At 44.7% G+C, this 25424-nt stretch overlaps 2 protein-coding genes across 4 annotated transcripts in view; one reads left to right on the top strand and one right to left on the bottom strand.

Moving 5' to 3' along the window:
* Positions 1 to 317: 317 nt before the first annotated feature.
* Positions 318 to 10498, bottom strand: RAB33A (RAB33A, member RAS oncogene family). 3 transcript variants are annotated; one of them, XM_082681848.1, is made up of 2 exons: positions 10118 to 10498; positions 318 to 806 (listed from the first exon to the last, which is right to left on the bottom strand). In XM_082681848.1, the coding sequence occupies exons 1-2, from the start codon at positions 10373 to 10375 to the stop codon at positions 351 to 353; spliced, it is 714 nt and encodes a 237-aa protein (XP_082537974.1). In that variant the 5' UTR covers positions 10376 to 10498; the 3' UTR covers positions 318 to 350. The 3 variants fall into 3 exon arrangements, with proteins under 3 accessions (XP_082537974.1, XP_082537975.1, XP_082537976.1); XM_082681849.1 differs by having other exon boundaries at positions 318 to 800; XM_082681850.1 differs by having other exon boundaries at positions 573 to 806; positions 10101 to 10498.
* Positions 10499 to 15846: 5348 nt separating this feature from the next.
* Positions 15847 to 25424, top strand: part of AIFM1 (apoptosis inducing factor mitochondria associated 1) — a 28197-nt gene continuing 18619 nt past the window's right edge. Inside the window, exons 1-2 of the mRNA XM_082681713.1 lie at positions 15847 to 16104; positions 23148 to 23290. Of these exons, the coding sequence (XP_082537839.1) occupies positions 15999 to 16104; positions 23148 to 23290 (249 nt within the window). The 5' untranslated portion in view covers positions 15847 to 15998. The remainder of the gene's footprint in view (positions 16105 to 23147; positions 23291 to 25424) is intronic.

Below are 25424 nucleotides of genomic sequence, written 5' to 3'. Positions count from 1 at the left end.
ATCTGTCCTGTATTCCACCCCCTCCAGGTGTTTCTGCCCACTGATGACATCATGTGAGAGAATGAATTAGTCCTGAAGAAGTGACTCAAAGGATGAGCATTTCAGGCAGCGTAGAAGGCTGGTAGGGAGTGTGCCTCTCTAGCAGGGCGAGCTGCCTCTTCTACTCATCACAATCAGAAATGTCTTCTTGGAGGAAAGCAAGACATGAAGGCATATGATAATCTATACAAATTTTATTTTAATATCAATTTGTATGGAAACAAGCAGGTGTCAGTGTTACACAGGCACGGAAAAAAGGGAAAGAAAAAAACCTCCAGTGATAATTGCTCTTGTATTTACACCATTTGGTTTCAACAGGGACAGGAAGTTTTACTGTTAGCTTCCTGTGGGAACTCCAGTTTCTGCACCTTCCCCTGCTGCCTCTCAGCATCACGATAGAGCAGGGATTTCTGAGCCTTCAATCGGCAAGCCAGGCACATGAAAATTGACTCCACGTTCTGGCTCTCTTTGGGGTCCTTGGCTGATGTCTCAAATAAGAGCATGTTATGGGCATCGGCAAATTTCAGGGCTAAGTTGGAGGGCACCTGGATCTGTTCCCTCAAGTCACACTTGTTGCCCACAAGCACTTTCGGGACTAGTGGAGGCACGGCATGCCCATTGCATTCTTGGATCCACATTTTGAGGTTGGTGAAGGATGTCATCTTGGTGACGTCATAGACAAAGACCACGGCATGCACATTGCGGTAGTAATGCTCGACCATGCTTTTTCGGAAGCGTTCCTGACCGGCGGTGTCCCACACCTGAACCTGGAAGATACAAAGACCCGTATTTGGAGTCAGAAAGCGAAACATGAACAGATAGGAGAAAACATGGTTCTGTGACATTATAAAAATGAGGTGACAAGCCCTGACACAGGAAGTGGTTCTTTGACAAATTGGCAGAATGGACTTATCAACATATAGAGGGAAGTTTCTTTCAGGGTTTATTAAGTCTTTCTTAAGGTTTTTAGTTGAAAAACTGGAATGTAAATTGGTCAACTTTCCTGGAGGGCAATGTGGCAATATTGTCAAAAACCTTAAAAATGTACAAAACTCTTAGAGCCTAGAATCCCACTTCCAGAAATCTATACAAAAGAAATAGCAGATAACGTAAATAAGTACTTGAGATATAATATACAGCATGATGACCATAGTTACCACTGCTGTATAATATATATGAAAGTTGTTAAGAGAATAAATCGTAAGAATTCTCATCACAAGGAAAAACTTTTTCTTTTTTTTGCTTTTTCTTTTTATTGTATCTGTATGATATGATGCGTGCTCACTAAACTTACTGTGGTAATTATTTCACAATATAGGTAACTCAAACCATTATGCTGCACACCTTAACCTTATACAGTGATGTGCGTCAATTATATCTCAATAAAACGGGGGGGAGCAAAAAAAGAAAAGAAAGAGATATGTGGTCAAAATTCTGCGCAAAGATCTTAATCACTTAAAAAAAAAAAAACAGGACTTCCCTGGTGGCGCAGTGGTTGAGAGTCCACCTGCTGGTGCAGGGGACACGGGTTCGTGCCCCGGTCCGGGAAGATCCCACATGCCGTGGAGCGGCTGGGCCCGTGAGCCATGGCCGCTGAGCCTGCGCATCCGGAGCCTGTGTTCCGCAACGGGAGAGGCCACAACAATGAGAGCCCCGGATACCGCAAAAAAAACAGGAAACAACCTCCTAGGAGAGGAGCAGCTAAAATGTATGTATTGGGTTGGCAAAAAATTTCGTTTGGGGTTTTCCATACGATGTTATGAAAAACCTGAATGAACTTTTTGGCCAACCCAATATATATCTATACAATGGGCTATTATGCAGCCATTAAAATAACCTCTTCATAGAATAAATGGTGTAGAAAATGCTCATAAAATATAAGTAAGTGAAAAAAGTAGGAAACAAAATTTTTCATATGCTATGGTCCCAATTTTTTTTTTAAAAATTAAACATAGACAAATGCATAGGAAAGACTGGAAGTGTATATGCGAGGACATTAATGGTTATTTATGAACAGTGGAACTTAGGTGATATTTACTTTCTTCTTTTTTTTTTTTGTATTTTCCAAATTTTCTACTTCATGCATACATCACTTTGTTTTTTTTTTGGTTTTTTTGGTTTTTTTTTTTCATGACTTTTTAAAGCAAACAAAGGTAGTGTTAAAATCTCACCATGGGGCTTCCCTGGTGGCGCAGTGATTGAGAGTCCGCCTGCCGATGCAGGGGACATGGGTTCGTGCCCTGGTCCGGGAGGATCCCACATGCCGCGGAGCGGCTGGGCCCGTGAGCCATGGCCGCTGAGCCTGCGCGTCCGGAGCCTGTGCTCCGCGACGGGAGAGGCCACAGCAGTGAGAGGCCCGCGTACCAAAAAAAAAAAAAAAAAAAAAAAAAAAAAAATCTCACCATGTGGCTCAATTGATTTTAAGTTCACTTCTTTGTTATGTAAAAGGTAATTTAGCTCACTGGATTTTTCTTCTGCATCTCAGCTTTTGGGATAATGAATAACATATGTAAAGATACAACTCCCAGGGGATACTCTGGAGTCTAAACACATTCAGCCCAATCTATTTCCTGTTATACATCCAAAGTCTTGGACAAGAGAAATCATGCTGAGAACGACGGCCCCAAGGCCTTATACAATTCTCAGTTATGAAAGAAAATGCGATTATGGTCACTAATTGACTACTATGGTTCTTAAAGCGAAGTATAGCCTTTATTTGGAGTTAGCAGTCAGTAAGTATAATCTAGTAAATATAATTGAATCTCTTTGCCGAATGAAGATCTTACAGGGCCCCAGAGTCATCATTGTGAACATCAGTTTTCATTGTCCAGGCTTCCCTTCATCTCCTCAATGGAGATGGCCGCCATGTTCCTTTGGCACGACATTCGAATTCATCTCCTTCTCCTATTTAGATTTCCATGTCTCTTGGTCAGACTCTCCTCTCCTCACTCCCGGATTACAGCAAAGTCTTTTGGACTCTAGATGTCTCCACTCCAGTGCCTCTTGCATACTGCTTTCAAACTAGCCTTCCTAAATCCCTGCTTGTATCAGCACGTTATTCTCCGCTTCAGCCAATTCCGATAGCCCTCTACTGCATGTGGCATCAAAATGGAAACATTTGTCTGCCATAATCGGACCCCACCCAACCTGGTTTCCAACTACTCAGCTGCACCTGCTTCATTCTCTCCTCTGTCCCTTTGGTCCTGCTAGTCCAGCTTCCCCTGCAGAAGTGGTTGCCCCCTCATTGCTCTATCCAAATCTCACCCATTCTTCCAGGCTCGGCTCACACTGCACCTTCTTCCTAAAACCTTCTCCAACTTTTCTTCAATTCTCTTTCCTTAGGCATTCCTATCGCACTTTGAGTCTGCACCACACCATTTAGAATATATTTATTTGTTCTCTAGTCGTTTCATCAGTGTTCTTGGCATCCCTCCAGCTAGACTGTAAGCAGTCTTTTTCTGCATCAGATCACTCGTCATCATGCTTGTCATCAATATCGTCGTTGTGATCAAAAAGCAGTATTGGCCTGAGCCAGCAAAACTACTGTCTGGCATCCTAGGTATCTGCCAAGGTGATTTCGGAGACAACATTCGACTTTGGTTACCCAGAAAAATATAAGTCCTCAAAGGCTGATTTGCTTCGGCAAGCAGAGACAGAAGAGATTTTCATTTCTTCCACCTCTCTGGTGCTCTGAGCAGGAAGAAAGAGGAGAGCAGGCCAGGAAAGGAATGGAGGTCAGTGGGAAGAGGGCAGGTATACTGCGAGAATATCATTACCACTTGGCTCCCACCCCCACCCTCCGGTAGTCTAGTCGTAACTCTTGCCTCTGAGTAAGGCTGAATGCCTACCAGCCCTCAGGCATGCGGCAGATGCTTTAACACCATGAGCTCAGGGCTCTAAAAATACCTGCCACTAGCAGGAACGTGGGTGGGAGTGTATGAGGTGTTTGGGGCTGAGTAGTTTGGCTGTTTGGCTTTTCTATGGCTTCAGAATTGTGCACGCCACCCCAGCTGCCAGAACTGCAGGGAGGGCCCTCTCTGCTGGAGACCTCCTTTGCCTTTCCAGTGCCTGGGGAGCCTTGGAGCTTTTATTCAGAGGCTCGGAATTTCAACTACTGCTCTCATTCCAGTTCTTTAGAAACCCCACCCCAAGTTCTTTGCACCCCTGTCTGTGGTGAGAGGGGAGCCAGGAAGCAGGCTGCTCACAGCAGAGAATCAGAAGAGCCAATGCTGTGGCCTCAAGAGCCATCAAAAAGGGACAGCACGGCAGTCAGGCTCGCTGGAACATGACTGACTTCATTTTGTTTCTGGGTTTAGTGTCCCTGTCCTTCTCAGCATCCTCATAAGCCCCTGGCCTCTGTCGGACAATGAAAGCATCTCCTCTCCCTTTGGCAGCTGGCACTCCCTCACCCAGTCCTCCCTTCCTGTGGGCACTGCACCTGACGCCTGCCCCTTAGCCACACACATGCCCCCAGGATCCTCTTTTCTCTCCAAGGGCCAGTGGGGTATAGTGGAGTCAAACCAACTAGGGTGCAAATCTCAACCCAATCATGTCCCACTAGTTAGGTGTCCTCAGTCAAGTTACTTTATCTTCAGTGTCCTCCTCTGGAAACTAAGGATAAACACAGCAATCTGGTAGGGATGCTGTGAGGATTAGCATTCCTTGTAAGTACAGGACACAGTGCCTAATACACTCCCCCTTCGCCCCTGGCCTGAGACTGCCACCATCAGGTCTGGCCAGACAGCTAATTGGGCTGGCGCTGTTGGAAACGCAGCAGTAGATGTGGAATTGGGAAAGCCGGGTTCTAGCCCCTCAGCTTTCTAGCTGAGTCAATGACCAGCCAAATGAAATAACATGCGAGGAAGAGCTTTTGCACAATATAAAGTGCTCTGCAAATATTAGCTGTTGCCATTGTCTCAGAGGGCCCATGAGCCGTGTCCTGGTAGCACTGCTCCTTGGATCCGTTGGTTCTCGTCCTGGAAAGCGCAGAAAGCTTGGCTTCTTTTCTTGGCTGCGCCACACAGCATATGGGATCCTACTGCCCCGACCAGGGATTGAACCTGTGTCCCCTGCATTGGAAGCGCGGAGTCTCAACCACTGGCCCGCCAGGGAAGTCCAAGCTTGGCTTCTTGAGGATGAGATCGAGCCAAGGCAAACGCAGTCAGTGGGGAGGGGGAAGAGAGAGGAAGGCCAGCAACAAGCCATGGGTGGCTGGGGGCAGGCCCAAAGTGACAGGGACTCTGGAGAGTCAAGGGGCACAGGGTGGGGAGCTGCCAAAGATAAATCTAGCCTTGTAAACCATTTTCCTGGGGCTACCGCTGCCTGAGCAAGCTTCGGCAAGTTCCTCACCCCTGCACGTGCTCTTAGCTGACATGGGTATTTCTTATCCCTAGGGAACATATCTGGCGTCTTTCTACAGATGAGGCATGAATGTCCTTTTGTTGGAGGCTGGTAGAGGGGGGGTAGAAGTGGAAAGAGAGAGAAAATACATCTGTAACCTTTGGAGGATGCCCGAGTGGATGACGGGAAAAGTTTAAGATAAATCTTTCTTCAGCTAGCTGGCTGCCCCATCTGCGTCTAAGATACACCACGTTCACACACCAGGCTGACACAGAGAATGGCAAAGGATGACAACAAAGAGAAACTCACCCACAGCAAGAGAGGCAGCAAGGGAGACAGAGAAACGACAAAACTGCTGGATAATTAACCATTCAGCTAACTGGCAGAAGATGGAAGCTCAAAAGCCCTAAGGAAGACATGACGTCATTCTGACTGCGGGCAGCTTCCGAGGGAACGCTTAGCTCAGCCACTCGGTAATGTAGCACACGAAGGTGTTTTTCCAAGTGATCAGTGGAGGAAGAGAAATCCACGATCCTGAACAGCACCTGCCCACAGCCTCGGCCGTCCTGCAGCGAGCGTGCCTGTTCTGGAGTGCTGGGGCAGAGGGTTGCCCAGGCTATAGGAGGAACCCAACTGGATAGCAGGGGGTGCTTGCATGAAAATTTACAAGGAATGGCTCAAAAATTAGAACTAAGCCTCCCCTCTACTACCTGCCCACCCACAAACACACGCCCCAGTCGGCATTTTCCAATGCTTTTAGACTGAGACAGGTGCAATATGATTTAGCTAAACCTGTAAGGTGACAGACACTTAATGGTCATTAAGGGAAGCTCCACCCTGCCTTTGGGGATTGGGGGAGGCCTCCATCCTTCCTAGGCTGATGTCAGGGAGGACTGTCAGCTTTCCCATATGATGTCTCACCGTGTCCCTGTCACAGGTAACTTTGTGGGTTGGATGGACGATGGGGCTGGCCCAGAGTGGGGATTTACATGCTCTTCTAAGCCAGGCAGCATGGTGTGTGGAAAGAGCAGCAAAAAGGGAATTAGGAGACCTGAGTTGTAGGCCGGGCCCTGGGTGATCTTAAGCAAACACGTTCCCTCTCTGAGCCTCAGTTTCCTCTCTGTAAGACAAGGAAGTCGGATTAGAGATGCCCTAAGGTCTCTTCCATCTCTGAACATCCTCTGATTCTCATACCCAAGGTGAGACAGTCAAGGTGCAAAAAGTAAAACCCAGGTACTCGGCTCGACGTCTGGGGTGCAGCCAAAGGTGACATCTTGAAGGCTCCTGGGTTCTGGGGCTGAAACCCTGGACCCCTGGCCTAGAAGAGACCATAAGGCTGGTTGCCCGGCATGCCACCTCCCCCTGAACACAATGCCCCCCAGCCAGATACTGCCCCGCTAGAGGAGAGAGCAGTAGGAAAGAGCATGAGCTCGGAATCTAGGTTGAAATCCTGGCCCTGTCACGGGGAAGGCAGGATAGTGAGATGGCAAAGTGCTTGGGCTCAAGAGTCAAAGACTGAAGCTCAGATCCACGTGCCTTGGGGCAAATTATTTAATCTCTCTAACTTTGGTCTCCTTATCTCTAAAACAAGAATGGTAATAATAGTCCTAATTTCATAGGGTTGCTGAGAAGACCAAATAAGATAGTGCATGGGAAGCGCCTAGCCTGTGCTCTTTGTTTCTTCAATAAATAGAACTTGTTGTTGTTATTATGATTATTGTAGGCTTTTCTTGATGTTCTTGTGAACCAGGAAATACTGGATTATAAATCTTGTGAGGGCATGGGGGACACATTGATTGGAGACACCAAATGGGGCTTCAAGGCCCTAGGGATGGCCCTGGTAATTAAGACAGTAGCCCCAAATACGCTAAATTAGTCGTCCCCCTGCAGGGGTTGACAGTATGTGCTACCCTGGGACACAGGAGGGCAGCCCCGGAGAGGCCACACCCTACTCTTGAACTGAGAGAAGAGCTTGCTGAGACCTCTCTGCCACTCTCCTGTGAGCACTGGCATTTTAGAGCCTGACAGCCTTCTCTTGCTGGCTGTGGTCTAGGGCCACCTCAGCCTGGGGACTTTTCTCTCTTCCCCAAAGGCAGTCACCTCCTAGTGTGATTTTGGTACCTGTTCCTTGAGAAACTTCAGGCCAGCCGGAGTATGGGGCAAAATCATCTCCTATGGAGCTCATTTGCTAGCTGCCATTCTCTGCCATCTCCCCAAGGACATGCTGGTCTCGCCTGCTGGCTTGGGCCCTGAGCTTGCAGCAGCTTTGCCAGAGGCAGGGTCCCCATCCCGCTGCTCCCACACCCCACCCTGAGCTCCTTCAGAATCTGCACTCAGAGGGCTCCTCCACGAGCAGTGTCACAAGGTTTTGCCCTCTTGAAAATATCATCTTCCCAAAAAAGCCTGTGTTAAGCACTTATCTGCACGTGGTGCTGTGCTGGGCTCTGTTTCTAGTGAGTCACATTGTCACAGGCTCTGCCCTCTGGGAAAAAGTCCGGAATCTTTGGCAGAGACTGTAAAATCCAGTTTGATCAAGTACTGGGTGTTAGAAGGGGAGGAATCTTTGCAAAATTTCCCCAAGGCCATTGGGTAGTGACCCTCTTCCACTCGTTTTCACCTCCCACTTTCTGGCTTCCTCCTCTCCTCTCCCCCTGTTCTCCTTCCCTAGACTCCCAAACGCTTCCTTTTCCTCCATCTAAATTTCAAGGGGACTTATTTCCCCCTCTCTTAAATCCAGAGGACTCGTTGGCTCAATGTGACACGATTTTAAACAAGCGATAGCATTAAATTCAAAAGGTTTTGAGGGTTTAAGAGCACATCCATAAGTACATTTCTAGTTGGGATTTTAAAAGGCATGTTTTAGAAATGCCAGAGTCTTACAATGTTACATTAAAGAAGTCCTAGCCAAGCAGATATTGACATAAGAGCCCTAGGAAAGGATGGAGACAGAGACCTACTTTGACTTTTAAAAGCAAATGTAGCAATTCCCTCCAAAATGCGAGGGGCAAAAAAGATCATTATTTCCAAACAGTGCCCTGTCTTCCTGATCCTGGGTCTCAGTTGTTTTCAAGAGCCTCCCTTACCAATACTGAGCTGCCCATCTTCCTGACATCTAGTGCCTTGGCCTGGTCTCTGAAGCCATTTTAAAACACATTCATTTTAATAATGAAGGAGTCAGGAACCTTGTACAGTTTAGAGCATTTCATCATTCTCCTCAGTTACTCAGTCCTTCTCTCCACATCACTCAGAAGAGAGGCCCTGTGGTCACTGGGGCTGTTTACCCAGCAGGAGGGAGGGTTGCCTTCACCCGACAGTGTCCGACCATAGGCTCAAGAAAAGGCCAGCTGTGGGACTTCCCTGGTGGCACAGTGGTTAAGAGTTCGCCTGCCAATGCAGGGTACATGAGTTCGAGCCCTGGTCTGGGAGGATCCCACGTGCTGCAGAGCAACTAAGCCAAATGCGCCACAACTGCTGAGCCTGTGCTCTAGAGGCCGCGAGCCACAACTACTGAGCCCACGTGCCACAACTACTGAAGCCCACGCACCTAGAGCTGGTGCTCCACAACAAGAGAGGCCACCACAACGAGAAGCCTGTGCACTGAAGGAAGAGTAGCCCCCGCTCGCCACAACTAGAGAAAGCCCGCACGCAGCAACGAAGCCTCAACTCAGCCAAAAATTAATTAATTAAAAGACAAAAAGAATTAAGAAAAGGCCAGCTGTGGGTCTAAAGAAGTTGGTCTTTAGTGCCCAGTGCCTTCTGAGGTGGCTTTCCTGCCCATAACCCTGCCCCCTCTGCTCCTCTGACACATGAAGCTGCCCTTGCCATGTCCTCCCTCCCTCCATCCTCGGCACATTGAAATATTACTGTCCTATCGAGTTTCTACCTTTTCTGAACCAAAAGTGAGCACAAATGGTCAGACAAGAATATCTGTACTTAGCCTACTTGACAAACTAAAGAGAGGGGGGCACCAAGACACTTCCCTTAGCCCTCAGATAAGTTGCTCTGCATTTTTACAAAGGCCTGCTGAAGACAATACCCACAGAATGAGTAATGGGCATTAGGTACCCAGACAATTAAAGAAGATATCATTTAAGGGGTACTTTCCAAAAGAACTAGTTTAATCTATTATGAAGTGTTGGCAGGTAACCCTGTCTCAATTTCTTTAAAAGGGCTCATGGCTTTGTGCCAGAAGCACCCCACACCACTCCTATTCCAAATCAGCCTTAAACTTAATTATAACTTGTAATTTAAAATAAAGCAGCTTTCATTCTCTATGGGGTTCCATCTCCCCCCACCCCAGCAAGGCCTGGGGGCTTAGCCAAAGCAGGTTTTTGCAACCTACTGGCACCCACGAGGTAGAAGGGACCTCAAGATGTGTAAAGCGCTTTGGGATCCATCCCACAGACCAGGACGGAGATCCCTCATACCGCCCTCTGCCCACAGGTGCCGCTGCTCCCGGCTCAGGGTCAAGGATAGGATCAAACAGGCTTTTCCTAGTGGGAGCTGTCAGGCAGGGGCAAAGGGCATGAATGCAGCCACTCCCGCCTGCCCTCAGAAAACGGGTGAGGTGGGTACTGGGCCACTGAGAGAGGCGAAGGGGATAAGGACGTGCCGAGGGTCTTGGGCTCAGCAAGCGGCGACACAGCCACGCGCTGGACATTTACAACCACTAGAGCAACGCCTCTGGCAAGGCCCCCTCCCAGATCCCTCCCTTCCCGGACCTGACCGTCTGGATCACCTTGATCTTCTCGCCCTCGATTTCCACGGTCTTCTCCCTGAAGTCCACGCCGATGGTGGCCTCAGTCTTGTCCGGGAAGGTCCCCCCGCAGAAGCGGAAGGTCAGGCAGGTCTTGCCCACATTGGAGTCCCCAATCACGATGATTTTGAAGATGCGAATCTGCACGTACTGGTCCAGCGACGAGTCCAGCTCCAGGGACGCCAGGCCAGCGGCCGAGGCGGGCTGCAAGTTCCCATGGCCCAGGATGGGCTGCGCCATCTCCCCCGGACCGGACCCGGGCCCCAACCCCCCTCGAGGGCTACACACAAAGAAAACGGCCACGTTAGTGCGCTCGAGGCGAGCGAGCTTTGTGCGTGTGTATATGTGTGTGTGTGTGTGTGCGTGTCTGTATCCGCGCGTGTGTGCGTGCGCCAGCAACGTGTGCGCGCGCGCGCGTGAAGGGGGTGCCTCTCACCCCAGGCCCCCCCTCCTCCAGCGCACCCTCCTAGCAGCTCTGAGACAGCGACACAAAAGCCAGGGAGGGGAGGAGAGATGGAGGAGAGTGGGCAAGCGTTCTCCTTGCGCCTGTGCGCTGGGACGGGACGCTCGGGCGTGCGATCCTACCGCGCTCCCCAGGCCGCTGCGGCCGCCACCGCACCTTTGCCTAGACCCTCCCCTGCCTGGACTCCAGGGACACACCGGAGGGAGGAAGCCTAGGGAGGAAAGGGTGGGTGGGGAGAGCCGCACACACCACCCCAGGATGGTCTTCCTTTCTCCTTGCCCCCATTTATTTTATAGGTTTATAGGTTTCGGGCTCCCCACCCCCACTTTCTCGGAGCGCACGAGGTCAGCGGGCACAGCTGGGGAGGACAAAGAGAGCTGCACCCTCAGGCATCTCTGGAGCACCTCGGCCTCGGAGCGACACTACTCGGCGGGGGTGGGGGGTGGGGCGGAGATACCTCCTTCACCAAGCGGCCGGCAGCTGCGCCGCGCCTCCGCAGCCCCCTCCCAAGCCTTAGGATAAAGCGATGCTCTGTCTTATTGAGAAAGCAGGTGCGCTCGCGCGCCCCAAGGAGCCGGGGAGGGCGCTGCCAAGACACGCTGTGGGTTATGGGGGACCGCGCAGCTGCGAGAGGTAGGCAGGGGCACGGGTGTCCGTGTGTAGGGGGAGTTAGTGTTTCTGTCACAGACTTGTCAGATGTAGGGGGGCGCGTGCCAGGCGCCAACCTTCCCTTATCACACCACGAGCACCCATCCTCTGAATGTTCAGGAGAGTGGCTCCCATTGGCTGCTGCAGTCGGTTGTGTTTGTCTAGCCAATGGGGAAGGCCCGCCACGGGAGAGGGCCGAACACGGGGTAGAAGAAGGGGGAAGCTGGTGGTGGCAGCTTCAGCAAAAGGAGACTTTGTTTCCGGGGCTAACCATTACAGGTCCAGGTGGAGGGATCGTGGGACATAGCATAAACCTCACAGTGTGTTGCATTCCTGAGCCCTCCATATAATCATAAATCCTTCCAGAGTGGTGGAGTTTCAAAAGGAATTATAAACCCCTAGGAGCGTTCACCCCTCTGCAACTGAATGCAGAACAAAGTGGTTGGGTCTAATTTGCCAGAAGCCTAGGTTATGCTTGGAAGATGATAAATGAACAGAACTTTCTTACAGTGTTGGGTGCAGCTTCCCAAGGCTTAATAAGCATCACACATCTTGGTCAAGACCAGTATTCCCTCTGCCGAAAGTGATTTGCAGGTTCAGAATCTGTTTGAAATCAACTCTGCTGAGGTACAATTTACATATAATAAAATTTGCCCGTTTATGTTTACTTTTAAGACTTTATCCCTCCTCCCACATATTTCATAAGTTAAGGTAATATTGACACATACCAATAGCACCGACGTATGCGTTATTTGCTAACGCCATCAAGGTCAGGGATTCCAGCAGCACACGTGAGTTACCATCTTATTTGTGTGTGAGGCTGAGCTGCAGAAGAGACAAGTATGACGAAATCCATTCCCACTATGAGGAAAACAATTCAGTGCATCGGTGATAGATCTGTAAGCAAATCGGAATGTGACTGCTCAGCCAAGTCCAAGTTACTCAAAATGGCTGGGAAAATGGGGTCTTCTAGTTAGGAAGCTTTTTAAGCTGAGTTAGCAGATATATATACAGCTAACTCTTTTAGCATATATGTGGGTCACCCATTTCTAAAACCCTAGATTATACGATTCAGTATTAAAACTCGAGAAGGATTTAATCTTAGTTGGCTAATCGAAGGTCATCATTATGAATACCAATTATCATTGTCCAGTGTGAATAGTAATCCTCATTGTACAGTATTTTGTTTCTGATTGGTTGATGTCTAGATAATAGTTTGCCAAATCATTCTCCTCTGAATTGGAAGCTAATGCTCCTGGTGATCATTATCTAGAGAAGAGTAGCTATTTTTTAAAAAAGGTAACTATTAATTAGGCATATCCAGTAGGTAAGAGTGAAAAGAAGGGCTTCCCTGGTGGTGCAGTGGTTAAGAATCCGCCTGCCAATGCAGGGGACACAGGTTCGAGCCCTAGGCCGGGAAGATCCCACATGCCGCAGAGCAACTAAGCCTGTGCGCCACAACTACCGAGCCTGTGCTCTAGAGCCCACAAGCCACAACTACTGAGCCCGCGTGGTACAACTACTGAAGCCCGCGCGCCTAGAGCCCGTGCTCCACAACAAGAGAAGCCACCGCAATGAGAAGCCCACGCACAGCAATGAAGAATAGCCCCTGCTCGCTGCAACTAGAGAAAGCCCGTGTGCAGCAACAAAGACCCAATACAGCCAAAAAAAAAAAAAAAGAGTGAAAAGAAGCTTTGCTAATTCATAGCCATAATTAATGCTAACTTTCTGGGAGATATAAAAAGATATTACATCCACATAAGATTATTTAGACATATGCTCCCAGCAAAAACTTGTCACTGAGTCTGAGAGTTCACATTATATTTGTAAGGTAGAAACACTGATTTCTGGAAATGTGGTATATCAAAATGGGCCCCATGCCCTAATAAAATACTCTGTGGAGTGAGATTTGGGGGAAATTTCACTTATATTTTTGGAGTTATTCAATATGTGTAAGTTGCTTTTGCCACCCAAAATGATAAAATATAATTTTTTATTAAGAGGACAAGAAAACTTCATTGTACCTATTGCAAAAATAAATGTGCTGTACAATGTCTTTTTTGTATGTTAATTGTGCATCATTAAATGACTGTCTTTCAAATACACCCAGTTGTTTTCATAGGTATCTGATCGTCATGATTTTGATAGTGTTTTCCAAAGCTTCTTTCACCAACAGATATGATTAACTTTGTATTTAATCAATCCATGTTTATTATTGGCTTTTAGAAATAGCAATAAATTTCAATGTCTTCAAGACCTTTAAAATATGAAATAAGTAGAAATCATTTTTTACCTTATTGTGGAATTGATATTTTCAATATTTATCCCCCCAAAGAGTCCTAGCTTAAAAGGCAACTACTGGGACCTCCCTGGTGGCGCAGTGGTTAAGAATCCACCTGCCAATGCAAGGGACACAGGTTTGAGCCCTGGTCCAGGAAGATCCCACAGGCCGCAAAGCAACTAAGCCCGTGTGCCACAACTACTGAGCCTGCGCTCTACAGCCTGCAAGCCACAATTACTGAGCCCACGTGCCACAACTACTGAAGCCCGCACACCTAGAGCCCATGCTCTGCAACAAGAGAGGCCACCAAAATGAGAAGCCCGCACACTGCAACAAAGAGTAGCCCCTGCTAGCCGCAACCAGAGAAAGCCCACGCGCAACAATGAAGACCCAATGCAGCCAAAAATAAAAATAAATAAAAAAATGTTTTTTTTTTAAAAAGGCAACTACTACCTGCACTTCTGAACACTAACCTATTCTTTTTTTTTTTTTTTTTTTTTTTTTTTTTTTTTTTTTTTTGCGGTACGCGGGCCTCTCACTGCCGTGGCCTCTCCCGTTGCGGAGCACAGGCTCCAGACGCGCAGGCTCAGCGGCCATGGCTCACGGGCCCAGCCGCTCCATGGCATGTGGGATCTTCCCGGACCAGGGCACGAACCCGTGTCCCCTGCATCGGCAGGCGGACTCTCAACCACTGCGCCACCAGGGAAGCCCTAACCTATTCTTAATGAGTAAGGGAACCCTGGATCATGTTCACCCAATAAATACTGCTTCCTGGGTTAAACTTCCTAAAACAACTTTGTAATTTCATTCTTTATCCCTATTCCACTAAAGATAATATCTTCATCGCCTACAATATTAGGGCCAAACCCTTTTGCTTGTTCAAATCTGGCCCCACCATATTCACCCGTCCTTACTTACTTCCTAGTATGTACTCTCTACCATTGTCCCCTGAAAACGTGCTGGGTTTTGTTTTATACCTACAAGCAGCATGGTGCTTCCTCTAAGATACTTTACAAATATTAGGTCATTTAACCTTCATAACAACCCTATGAGATTGGTAAAAGAGGAAAGTGAGGCACAAGTTAAGTGACTTGCCCAAGTGGCAGAGCCAGGATTCAACCTGGGGCAGACCAGATGCAAAGTCAATGGTGCTTAACCACTGAAAATATTACCTTTGGTCCCAAAGTATTCACCATCTGAAATATCATTCCTTCTCCTCCACTATTTGAATTTTACTACTCATCCTTCAAGACACAGCTCAAGTAACACTTCTTACATGAAGTCCTTCCTTAGCTATTCCATCCCATATTTTCTCTTGCTCTTGCATTACATCAGATATTATTTATTATTTAAATGACCAGTAATATGTCATCTCCCCAACTAGACAGTGACCACTTCCTATACTTTTCATATCCCCCAGAGCTCCTTTAATAGCACAGTCCAAGTGGCAAGTGCTCAATAAATACCTGTTAAATGAACATGTAACTCAAAACTTTGAAATAGGCATATGTTATGTTTTGCATACAGCCAATAATTTATTTCCAATTTAGCTTACATTTGGTAGAGTCAAAACACCTAGTTACACTCAGCCCCTCACCGTACTCCTCCCACAACTCTTAAAATCCTGCTTAGGAATACTCTCACAGAAAGTCTGTGAAGCACGAACTCTTTTTGCCAGCATCCTGCTCTCAAGCACGGAAGCCATAATAGCAGGAGACTGTCCGCAGCCCTCGTACAGCATCTAGGACACAGAACTGCACAATATAAAAGCGATTTGGGAAAGAGAGCGCGGAATGACTACTAGTCCTGCAAACAGGGGCTGGGTGGGAAAGCGCCAGCGATTTGTAAAGACGGAAGTCCACTCCGAATCTGGGAAGCCAGATGCTCCGGCTGGACCTACGGAAATACTGGAAGTGGACTACAGCCAGAGAACCCGGAAAGCTTAGTACCTAGTAAATAGTGTCCTAAAACAGAAGAACAAACTGCGGTGCTGGGGCCACGCTTTGTGAGGTGTCGTTACAGGTTCCCGCCATCGACAGAGCGGCAGCACCGGCCACAACCGCCAGGCAAAGCGGCCCCACCGGTCCCTCCTTGGACAGCTTTTGAGCTCGCTTAGCGGAACGCGTTACCATCAACCCGCAGAAACTTGCAAGCAACTCAGCCTGCGGTCTTTCCAAGTGTTCGGACAGCTAGGCGCACGCGCACAGCTTCTCCCCGTGCGGACCAATCGCAATGCGGCGCTGAGCGTTACGCCTGCGCAGTAGGCCTCCAGTCGCGCTTCCCCTTCCCCTGCTCTAGAAGGCCGGCCTAGCTGTCCAATGCCCACCCGGAGCTGGGAGGAGGAGCCTACGTAGAGTGCGTGTGAAGGGAGCCGGGGGAACTGGCCAAGGCCCACGGTGTTTGACCTGTCGGTCCGTCCGTGCTTAAGAAGAAAGGAAAGGAGGAGGAGGTCCAGAGTAGCGGTTGCGGAAATGTACCGGTGTGGAGGCCTGGCGGCGGGTGCTTTGAAGCATAAGCTGGCGCCCTTGGTGCGGACAGTGTGCGTCCGAGGCCCGAGGCAGAGGAACCGGCTCCCAGGTGACTGACCCATCCCGGGCAAACCCCACCTTGAAGACCAAGTACCTGGGTTCTACAGGCTCCCTATGCCTCTCAGGCCTTCCCCACCCCACCCCACCCCCGCCCCTGGGGAAAAACTATAAACACACTCAACAGTCGCGTGAATTCCGAATTGGCGGGATTCAAACCGTAAGTTTCGCAAGCCGTGCCGGCCTGACCTTCAAGGGATTTGAGCCCAGCAGTCGGCTTGAGGCCTTTTTCTGGGAGGGTTTGCTGTTCAGGGATAACAGAACAGCTGGCTGTCTCGTATTGTCCAATGCCACCTCCCGGCCACCCCCAGTCAGCCTTTTTAGAGCAATGAGGTGAAGTAGACTTTGTCATTTATCGATTGAGAGACTTTAAGCAGGACACTTAAGCCCTACGCCTCAGTTCCTTCTGTAAATGAGCATATTACCTGCCTACCTTCCAAACCCCAGATCGGATTCATAGATTTGAGTGCCCTGTGAAACAGAAACAGTGCAATCAGTGCAAGTAAGGAGTCAGTCCGCCGTGCGCCAGCCACCGGGAAGAGTTGGCCCAGAATTAGTCTGAGATGCCTGGTCAGTGTAATTCTTGGTAGTCTCAACGCTTCGAAGAAACAGTTTGCAGAAAGCATTGTATTTGCCCTCCATGAAGTTGTTTCAGCAAATTTTAGAGCTAGAAGGGATTTCGTAGTAAAGTTCAACCCACTAATTTTATAGATAATAAACCGAGGCACAGAGAGGTGAAATTGCTTGCTCAAGGTCACATACCTAAGTAACAGGCAGAGCAAAGGTTAGTTTGCCAGTCTCTAGGTCCCTAATCCTCTTGCCCCAACTCCACACTGCTTCCTAAAGTTTGACCTCAAAAGGTTAAGGATGAATCCGGTTCCCCTTTAGCCCATTGGGCATCAGATTCCTTGAATTTATCTAAGCATGTCTTGAGCCTGCTGATTTCCAACCTGCACAATTTCAGGGGGGTAAAGAGTTATCCACCTGTAGGAGGTGCTGTTTTGTTGTTCTTTTTTTTTTTTTTTTTATCAATCATCTTTGAATGGCCACCCGAGGATATTCACATTTGCTATGTCAGTGTGGAACTGCCTTGAGGCCTTTTCAATTTGGAACTGCCTTCTGGGTGCTTTAAAAAAAAAAGTGGAAAATATTTCCCTTAGATTGTGAGAGTCTTCGGAAATGTGCATTTGAAAAGTTTTTCCAGTTGCTATGCCTCAAGAAAATGTTTCCTGATGGGTGTACCTGAGGTATGTTCTAAGACATGTTGCTTTGGGAACTTAAAGACCAGATTAGATTTTAAAAACTAACATCCTGTCTATGATGTCATCTGTATGGGTTTTGTGCATTGAAATGAGAATGCTCTATGTAAGTTGGACAGAAATTTAGGTAAGCTGAAGATTTTCATCCACACTGGGCTTTCAAACTTTGTGTACTTATTTTGCTTAAAACTCACAACTTTTGCCAGCGTTCTGAAGTCTGACCAAAAGTTCTCATCAATTAAGTATGGATTTGCAAAGGTAAATTGATTTATGAGACATTTGAGGTGGTTGGTGATATTAGAACTACTGAAAAATACTCACTGAAAACGTTCTTTTCCATTGCATGACTTTATTTTAAGGCAGTCTGCTGTAGAATATATTCTGACTTCTTGACATATTCATCATTTCTTTGTATACACTTACTCTTTGTCCTTTGGCCAAGCACCAGAGTATAACATCATTACCTTTAGCAGTGGGTGGGGGTGGTTACAATTTCAAAAAGAAATGCTTCTGTCATTTAAGGCATCAACCTTGTTTTCTGGCTTGATTACTGATTGCTTTTAATCTGGTTTCTTTTGCACATAGCAGCATTTACCATATGTTTTTGCATAGATCAGGAAGAGGCATTGTTTGTTGATATGCCATTTCCCCTCCTTTTATCCCTTCCTCCCCACTAGTTCTTTGCCAGGATTATAGCAAACTTTAAACCTCCCTTGAAACATCTCATCCACATCTGTCACCATTGTCAGGTTCGTTTCCATTATATGTTGCCTTTTACCTTAAAACCATAATTGCTACTATTTGTTTATTTACTTTATTTGGATGCTCTGCCTCTTTCCAGAAATGATTAAAGGTAGTTAATAGTCATCACTTTATATCTGCATTCAGCACTGAGCAGATTGGTTAGGTAGTAGATATTTTCTGTTCTGTAGTATTTTATTTGGTTATCAAACATTGTGCCACCGATGTGATCAGACTGATCACTGACCCCTGAGGTGAGGGTCAAATGTTTGAACATTTTTCTCTGTTCAGAATCCTTCTCACCTCTTTAAAAAGGAAACTGGACATCTTGAGGGCAAGGATCCAGGCTTCCTGGGCACTGCCACATGACACTTGCTTTGAAGCCTAGAAGATGAGCCTTTACCTACTCCTTCTGCTGAGGCAAAACTTTCCCAAAGAAAATTTTAGCAAGTCAGCATTTTCTGCAACCAATTAATATGTTGTATTCTCTAGACATATTTTAAGGGAGTTGTTGCATATTGTAAGTTTTATGTTTCCAAAACTTTCCTGGTCATATAAATTGAATGGAGGGCCAACCCTGAAAGTACTGAATGAGAATCTGTAGGAGAGAGCCTTGGGAATTTATATTTATATTTAACAAGCCCCTTGATGTAATTCATATGATCAGGCAAGTTTGGAAACTACTGTTCTGATGAATAATGACTCTTTCCCTTCCATTCTTCTGACCTAAGGATTAAAAACCAAACTGAGCAGCCTTGAGTCTCTTGTGATTTGTGTCAAGTTCATTTTCTGATATTCAGAAGAGTAGCAGCCATTCTCCCCTCCTAAGCTCTACACTATCTGAGACAGGAGTTATGTCATATTTATTTTTGTGTCCTCAGCATTTTGTACAGTCTCTGGTACGTGGTGAATTCTCAGTGACTAAACCCTAGTAATGTGAAGGACGTAACTTTGCAGAATAGAGTTAGATTTTTTTTTTCTGTCATCTAAATCATTTTTCTTCTGGTGCCTTCAGAGTGTTTCACACAAGAGGCATCTAACTACAATGGACAGATCATCTAGGCTTGTCCTATCCTGTGTTTTATCCATGTCAGAAAAATAAGTTTGACATTCAGAAAACAAGATTCAAGAGCATATAGACCTCTTAACCACTTGAGATTCCTAGGTGCCTCAATTGTGTGAATGTATTTCTGGAAAAGGCCTTCTGGGAGTATGGAAAAACAGGAGATTATGAAATCTAAAGAAATGAATTTGCTAATTTAGGTACTATTCTAATGCTAGCCTGTGGTATTTGAAGTTACTAATTTATTATTAAGCAGCCTGTACAATGGGATATGGCCAAAACTTCTTTGCAAAGAATTCTTCAAAGTGTTCAGTCCTTATCAGTAGAACTGGGGAGAATTTCTATTTCCTTATTTTATTCATTAATTCAAGAAATATTTGTTGAGCAAACACCTACAGGAATTGAATCTTTGCACGACATAATGAATATAGACAATGATGTTGTATTATATTATCAGACTTGCTAAGAGACTAGATCTTAATTATTCCAACCACTAAAAAGAAATGATAATTATATGACACAGTAGAGGTTCTAATTATCGCTAAAATGGCAATCATATTATTACATATAAATGATCAAATTTTTAAAAAAAAGAATTGAATCCTAAGTGTGAGGAAGGAACCTCTGCCTCTGTACATGTGGTCTGACTGCAGAAAATCTAAAACAAGTAGATTGGGGCAATGAAAAGTCAAGGAGTAAGGTGGCTTTCCCACATTAATAAGACAAGTGAAAAGGCATGTTTCAGTCATAATGTAAAATCTCCTAAAACTTTGAGGCTATGGGGGGAAAGGTGTGGGAATAATTTTATAGGTAAAAGAAAATTGGAGGGAAAATATGAACATCCATACAATATTATCACCTTTTACAAAATTAAAGTCACTATGTATGTAAAAAGTTGGTTTGTTAATGACAGTATTGTATTATATTTCTTTTCAAGCAATAGTTTAAATGTAAACGCATTTACTTTGTAAAAAATCAATTTACTTTTTTTAAACATCTTTATTGGAGTATAATTGCTTTACAATGGTGTGTTAGTTTCTGCCGTATAACAAAGTGAATCAGCTATATGTATACATATATCCCCGTATCCCCTCCCTCTTGCATCTCCCTCCCTCCCACCCTCCCTACCCCACCCCTCTAGGTGGACACAAAGCACCTGAGCTGATCTCCCTGTGCTTTGCGGCTGCTTCCCACTAGCTCTCTAGTTTACATTTGGTAGTGTATATATGTCCATGCCACTCTCTCATTTCGTCCCAGCTTCCCCTTCCCCTTCCCCGTGTCCTCAAGTCCATTCTCTACGTCTGCATCTTTATTCCTGTCCTGCCCCTAGGTTATTTAGAACCTTTTTTTTAGAGAAATGCAAGTCAAAACTACAATGAGGTATGACGGTCAGAATGGCCATCATCCAAAAAAAAAAAATCTGCAAACAGTCAATGCTGGAGAGGGTGTGGAGAAAAGGGAACCCTCTTGCACTGTTGGTGGGAATGTGAATTGATACAGCCACTATGGAGAACAGTAGGGAGGTTCCTTAAAAAACTACAAATAGAACTACCATATGACCCAGCAATCCCACTACTGGGCATATACCCTGAGAAAACCAATTTACTTTTAAATGTCTTTTTTTTGTGTGCAAATTGAGACAAGAACTGCTGAACTTACCCAAATCTACACCTTTAGTTTTATGTTTGTGAAAAGCAAGCAAAATCAGAATATTATATTAAATTATTATATTAAAGCAAAGTTATTATTTCTGTATTTAGGATCTTCTAGAGGGATAAACAGAATTTTAAAAGCATTTATTTTCAGTAAAGAAAAACTTGGAGTGAAGGTAAAGGACAAAACTAAATTCTTTGTGCTAAGTCATGTGGAACTTTTTCTACCCAGTTTCATTTTCTAAGCTCTGAGAGTTGTCAGTTTCTATTTCTGATGCTTCATCGTTTTTATGGACTTCGGAAAATCAAAAGCTTGCCCAGATCAAGATAAGCTTCTCCACTCTTGCACATGTTTTTATTTTAGTGATTTGTTGTTATTTCCAAATATAAGCCGTTTTATTTCATGTGGTGATGAAGGATTCTAAAACAGGTAAGAAATAAAAACAGTAGAGAAAAATACATTTCCAGTTCTAAGAATATAGGTCCATAGTCTCTTATCTATAATCTAGAAATCAAAATAGGACTAAAAATCAAGTTTTTGTAATTCATTTGTCAGTAAAACCTGACCTGAACTGGAGAGAAGCTACTTAGAGTCTTTTGTTTATTCCACTCAGTGTGCTTGGTCATAGAAGCATTAATGTGTGTGACTGGGTTGCTGCCCCTTACTGTGTTGGGTGTTACTATATGGTGTATGCATTATATACTTCAAACCTAACAATTCCAAGTTCTGGAATGCACATGTTCCCAAGGATTTCAGGTAAGAGACTGCAGCCCTGTTTTGGACGTGTTTTTACCCCTCTGAGCCCTGTAATTGTGAAAGCAAGGGGGAAAGCTCCCTATTTCACATCTCTGCAAGTACATAGGGAATAGCTACCGGCGCCGTTCTGTTTCTCTTTTAAAGCTTGATCAGACCAGAACATATCTACTTGCCTCTAGACCAGTGATTCTCAAAGTGTAGACTGGCAGCATCAGCATCACCTGGGAACTTGTTAGAAATGCACATTCTTGAGCCCTATCCCAGATCCTCCAACTCAGAAACTCTGGGTGGTAGGTCTGGCCATCCATGTTTTAATAAACCCTCCAGGGGATTCTGATGCACACTCAAGTTTTAGAACCATTGTTCTAGATCAGGATTGGCAAACTACAGCCCACAGGCCAAACCCACATGCTTTTGTATGCCCCTTGAGCTAAAATTGGTTTTTACATTTTTCAGATGGCTGAAAAAAACTGTTAATAGACTATTCTTTGAAAATTATTTAAAATTCATATTTCAGTGTCCATTAACAAAGTTTTATTGGGACACAGTCACGCCCATTCATTTATATGTTATGGCTTTTGTGCAACATCAGCAGAATTGAGTAGTTGCAGCAGACACCATGTGGCCCGCAAACCTGAGAATATTTTCTATCTGGTTCTTTACAGAAAAAGTTTTGCAAACCCCTGTTCTAGGTTAATAGTCAACACGAGGAATATCACAAGCAGAGAAGGTGCTGAGACCTTCTTCCTTCATCTGAAAATGCCAGCATCCTCCTGGAGAAAGAAGTCTATGAAACTCTTACATTTCCATTTGTGAGCGTTGTTATGATCCTCAGATTCTTACATAGCTGTACCGAGTTTTTACATCAACATAATCTTTGTATTATTTTGGAGGACTGAGAGCCAAGTATTGATAGTTGGTAGATATTTTAAATTTTGTCATTGTAAAAAATATTTCATAGTCCAAAATTCTTCAGTTCTTTGGGGGAGATAAATTCACCTAAATTTTTTTTTCTGGTTTTCTTCTAAGCGTTACCATTTCTGTCTTCCAGGACACATTACCTTTCACACAAGACTGAACTGTATTCTGGTTAGATTGTGTTGCAGGAGTTTATTATTTTGTGCAAGGTTTGAGCCAGCCATTTAGACTACTCCTTAAGTAGTTGTTAGTGTGTCCCAGGTAGCCTGTAGTTAACTTGTTATATCTATCTATTCAGTCATCTCTCCATGTTTCATTTACGGTGAAGATGTGAAGAGAGAGGTATTTGATGAACTGCCCGTGTGTTTTTCATTACCTTTTCTGGAAGCTATAAATTCCTCCCTGGACAGCATTAACTTGTACTGTTAAAACTCCAACAACTTAAGAGTGTGCATTCTGATATCTGTTGTATTTGTGTGTACAGTTTTGAAGATTTTTTTCCCTTGGTCATTTGACAGTGAATATCACACAGCCCAATGGGCAGTTAAGTCTTTACTTGTACAGTGCATTGATGTTTAGTCATAAACATGTATTAACTATTTTATTTTTGTATGTGTGTGTGTCTTAATAAATTGTGTTCCTTAGGCAACTTGTTCCAGCGATGGCATGTTCCTCTAGAACTCCAGATGACAAGACAAATGACTAGCTCTGGTGCATCAGGGGGCAAAATCGATAATTCTGTATTAGTCCTTATTGTGGGCTTATCAACAATAGGAGCTGGTGCATATGTAAGTAGAAAAGCAGCTTGTGTAAAGAAGCTGCCAGACAGCTCCCATTAATAGACTCAGTACTACTCTGCTTTAAGACTTTTACAACTAATTCTCCTTTCTCCTTTTGGAAAAATTTCCAAAAAGCCTTCTTTAAAGTGCCTACTGTCTAATATCCTATGAGAGCCAATTTGGGAATGACTGAAATTTAATCTCACATTGATTATCTTTGCTTTTTTCACTTGTCTTTTTACTCTTTACTTGGAAGCCTCTGCGTTTTCTTAGATTTGACTAATCCATAAAATTGTACCTTTTCTCTTGGATGTGACACACTAACCTGTGAATATGGTCAAAATTCATTGCAGCTCCTTAGCACAATATTTGATTTTGACCCATTTGTCAAATATTTTGTTTTTCCTTAGTTTGGGATAATAAACATTTAAAAACAACGACCTTCAATCTGGCATTCCTGAAAGGAAAACTACCCCTGAATCTCACCCGAATACTAAATTATAGAAGTAGGCCTAGTATCTCCAGTTTTAGGATGGAGTTTGTGTGAGGTGAGAAATATGGTTTTAACTGCTATGTAATAGTACCACAATAATATTTCCTTAAATGAACTCTGATCAGCTTAGCTGGTCACAGAGGAGTTATTCTGTGGGCATTTTTCTTTAACTTGGCAGGGTTTACTGTGACTAAGCAGATCAGTCTAAAGTTGTCATGTAAGGCTGAGTGAACCAACTTAGATAACACCTAGTAACACCCTTGATTGAAGGAAGCTGTTTGTTTTACTTATTGAGAGCAAATGGTTGGATGACATTACAGTTTTAGTTCTTTCTACCCTGGTAAGACGGTGAACTTATCTTTGTTACTTGATCTAGGTTAAAAAAAGGGGGGACATGAAAATTATTTGAAGCTACTTAGATTATCATTCCCTGACCTAACTCCCAAGTGCACAAGAAAAGTAGACAGCTCTTGCCAGTTGTGGGTCAAATCAGAGTAAGAAATAGGTGAGCTGTGTCTGATAACAGACTTTGAGGAAATATACATTCTCCTCCATTCCTGGAGCAGCATTTTTTTCTTTTTTAGCACAGGGTAACCAAAAATGCTTCCCTGCCTTTGTGTTGAATGTTTCTTCATTAATACTTAGTGCTTTTTCTATTTCCTTTTGTTTCTTTCTTGGCCTTATCTTTACCTACAGTTGTGCAGTGTCATCACCTAGGATCCCCTTCTAGATCACTAGCGTCTACAGGTGCTTCTGGGAAAGATGGCAGCAGCCTAGTATACTTCTTAATTGTAGGAGCAACAGTCACTGGGGCAGGAGTTTATTATGTAAGATACTTACAGTAAAATATATTTTGGGGTAGGGTGGGTGAGACCATGGCACTAATGAAAACTTGATCCGTTAGAATACGATGAAATATTCACAGCATGTGCTTTCTAGGTATTTATTAAAGGGACATTGTCAGTTACTAGGGAGTCCTCCAGTCTCATTCTTCAGACTGTGGAAGTCTTACCAGATATATCTAAAGCCATACATTTAATGATTATTATATATCCTCATCATCAACCCTTTCTTTGAAACTTTTGCCAATTTCATAATTCTTTTTTTTATGATGCTAAATTATATTGTGCTTTAGTGCTGCATACCTAACAAGACAGTCTCAAAGAGTAAACATTGAATGCAAGTAAAGGTAACTTGAACACCATCCATTTTGAATCATTTTAGGTAAAATGTAATTTTTGTGTTTTGTGGGAAACAATAAATTAACCCTACTTTTATTGTGAAAAGGCATTTTATTGAATGCTTCGGAGGAGGTCCCAAAAGCCATAGAAATTGCAGTGTTCTTCCCGCTCACCCCCAGCCTCTATTTCAAGTAAATTCATTTGGCAGTGTCCCTTTTGTAATCTGTAATTTGGTCAAACTAGTGGCTGAAGTGGTACAAGCTAATGCATTCGTGTGGATTGCTTTCTTAAATGCCTCTCTTTCATAATTCAGATACTACCCTCTAAACCTTAACTTTTCCATTTTATAGCTCTCTCAACTTTTCCCATCAGTTCCACCCCATTCATTCAGAAATAGATTTAAATTGTTTGCATCTGATATGTTTGTAACAGTTGAAACCTGTTAAACCTCTGGTTTATGTTGCTGTAC

This window comes from Grampus griseus (assembly GCF_964374135.1).
Source record: "Grampus griseus genome assembly, chromosome: X".
NCBI classification, from domain to species: Eukaryota; Metazoa; Chordata; class Mammalia; order Artiodactyla; family Delphinidae; genus Grampus; species Grampus griseus.
The sequence above is the reverse complement of the archived record's forward strand: the minus strand, read 5'-3'. Positions and strand labels throughout refer to the sequence as shown.

Coding starts and splice junctions, on each gene's coding strand:
- RAB33A (XM_082681848.1), bottom strand. CDS start 10,375: ATGGCGCAGCCCATCCTGGGCCATGGGAACTTGCAGCCCGCCTCGGCC. Junction 807..10,117: donor TCGAGGGCGAGAAGATCAAG/GTGATCCAGACG, acceptor TGTATCTTCCAG/GTTCAGGTGTGGGACACCGC.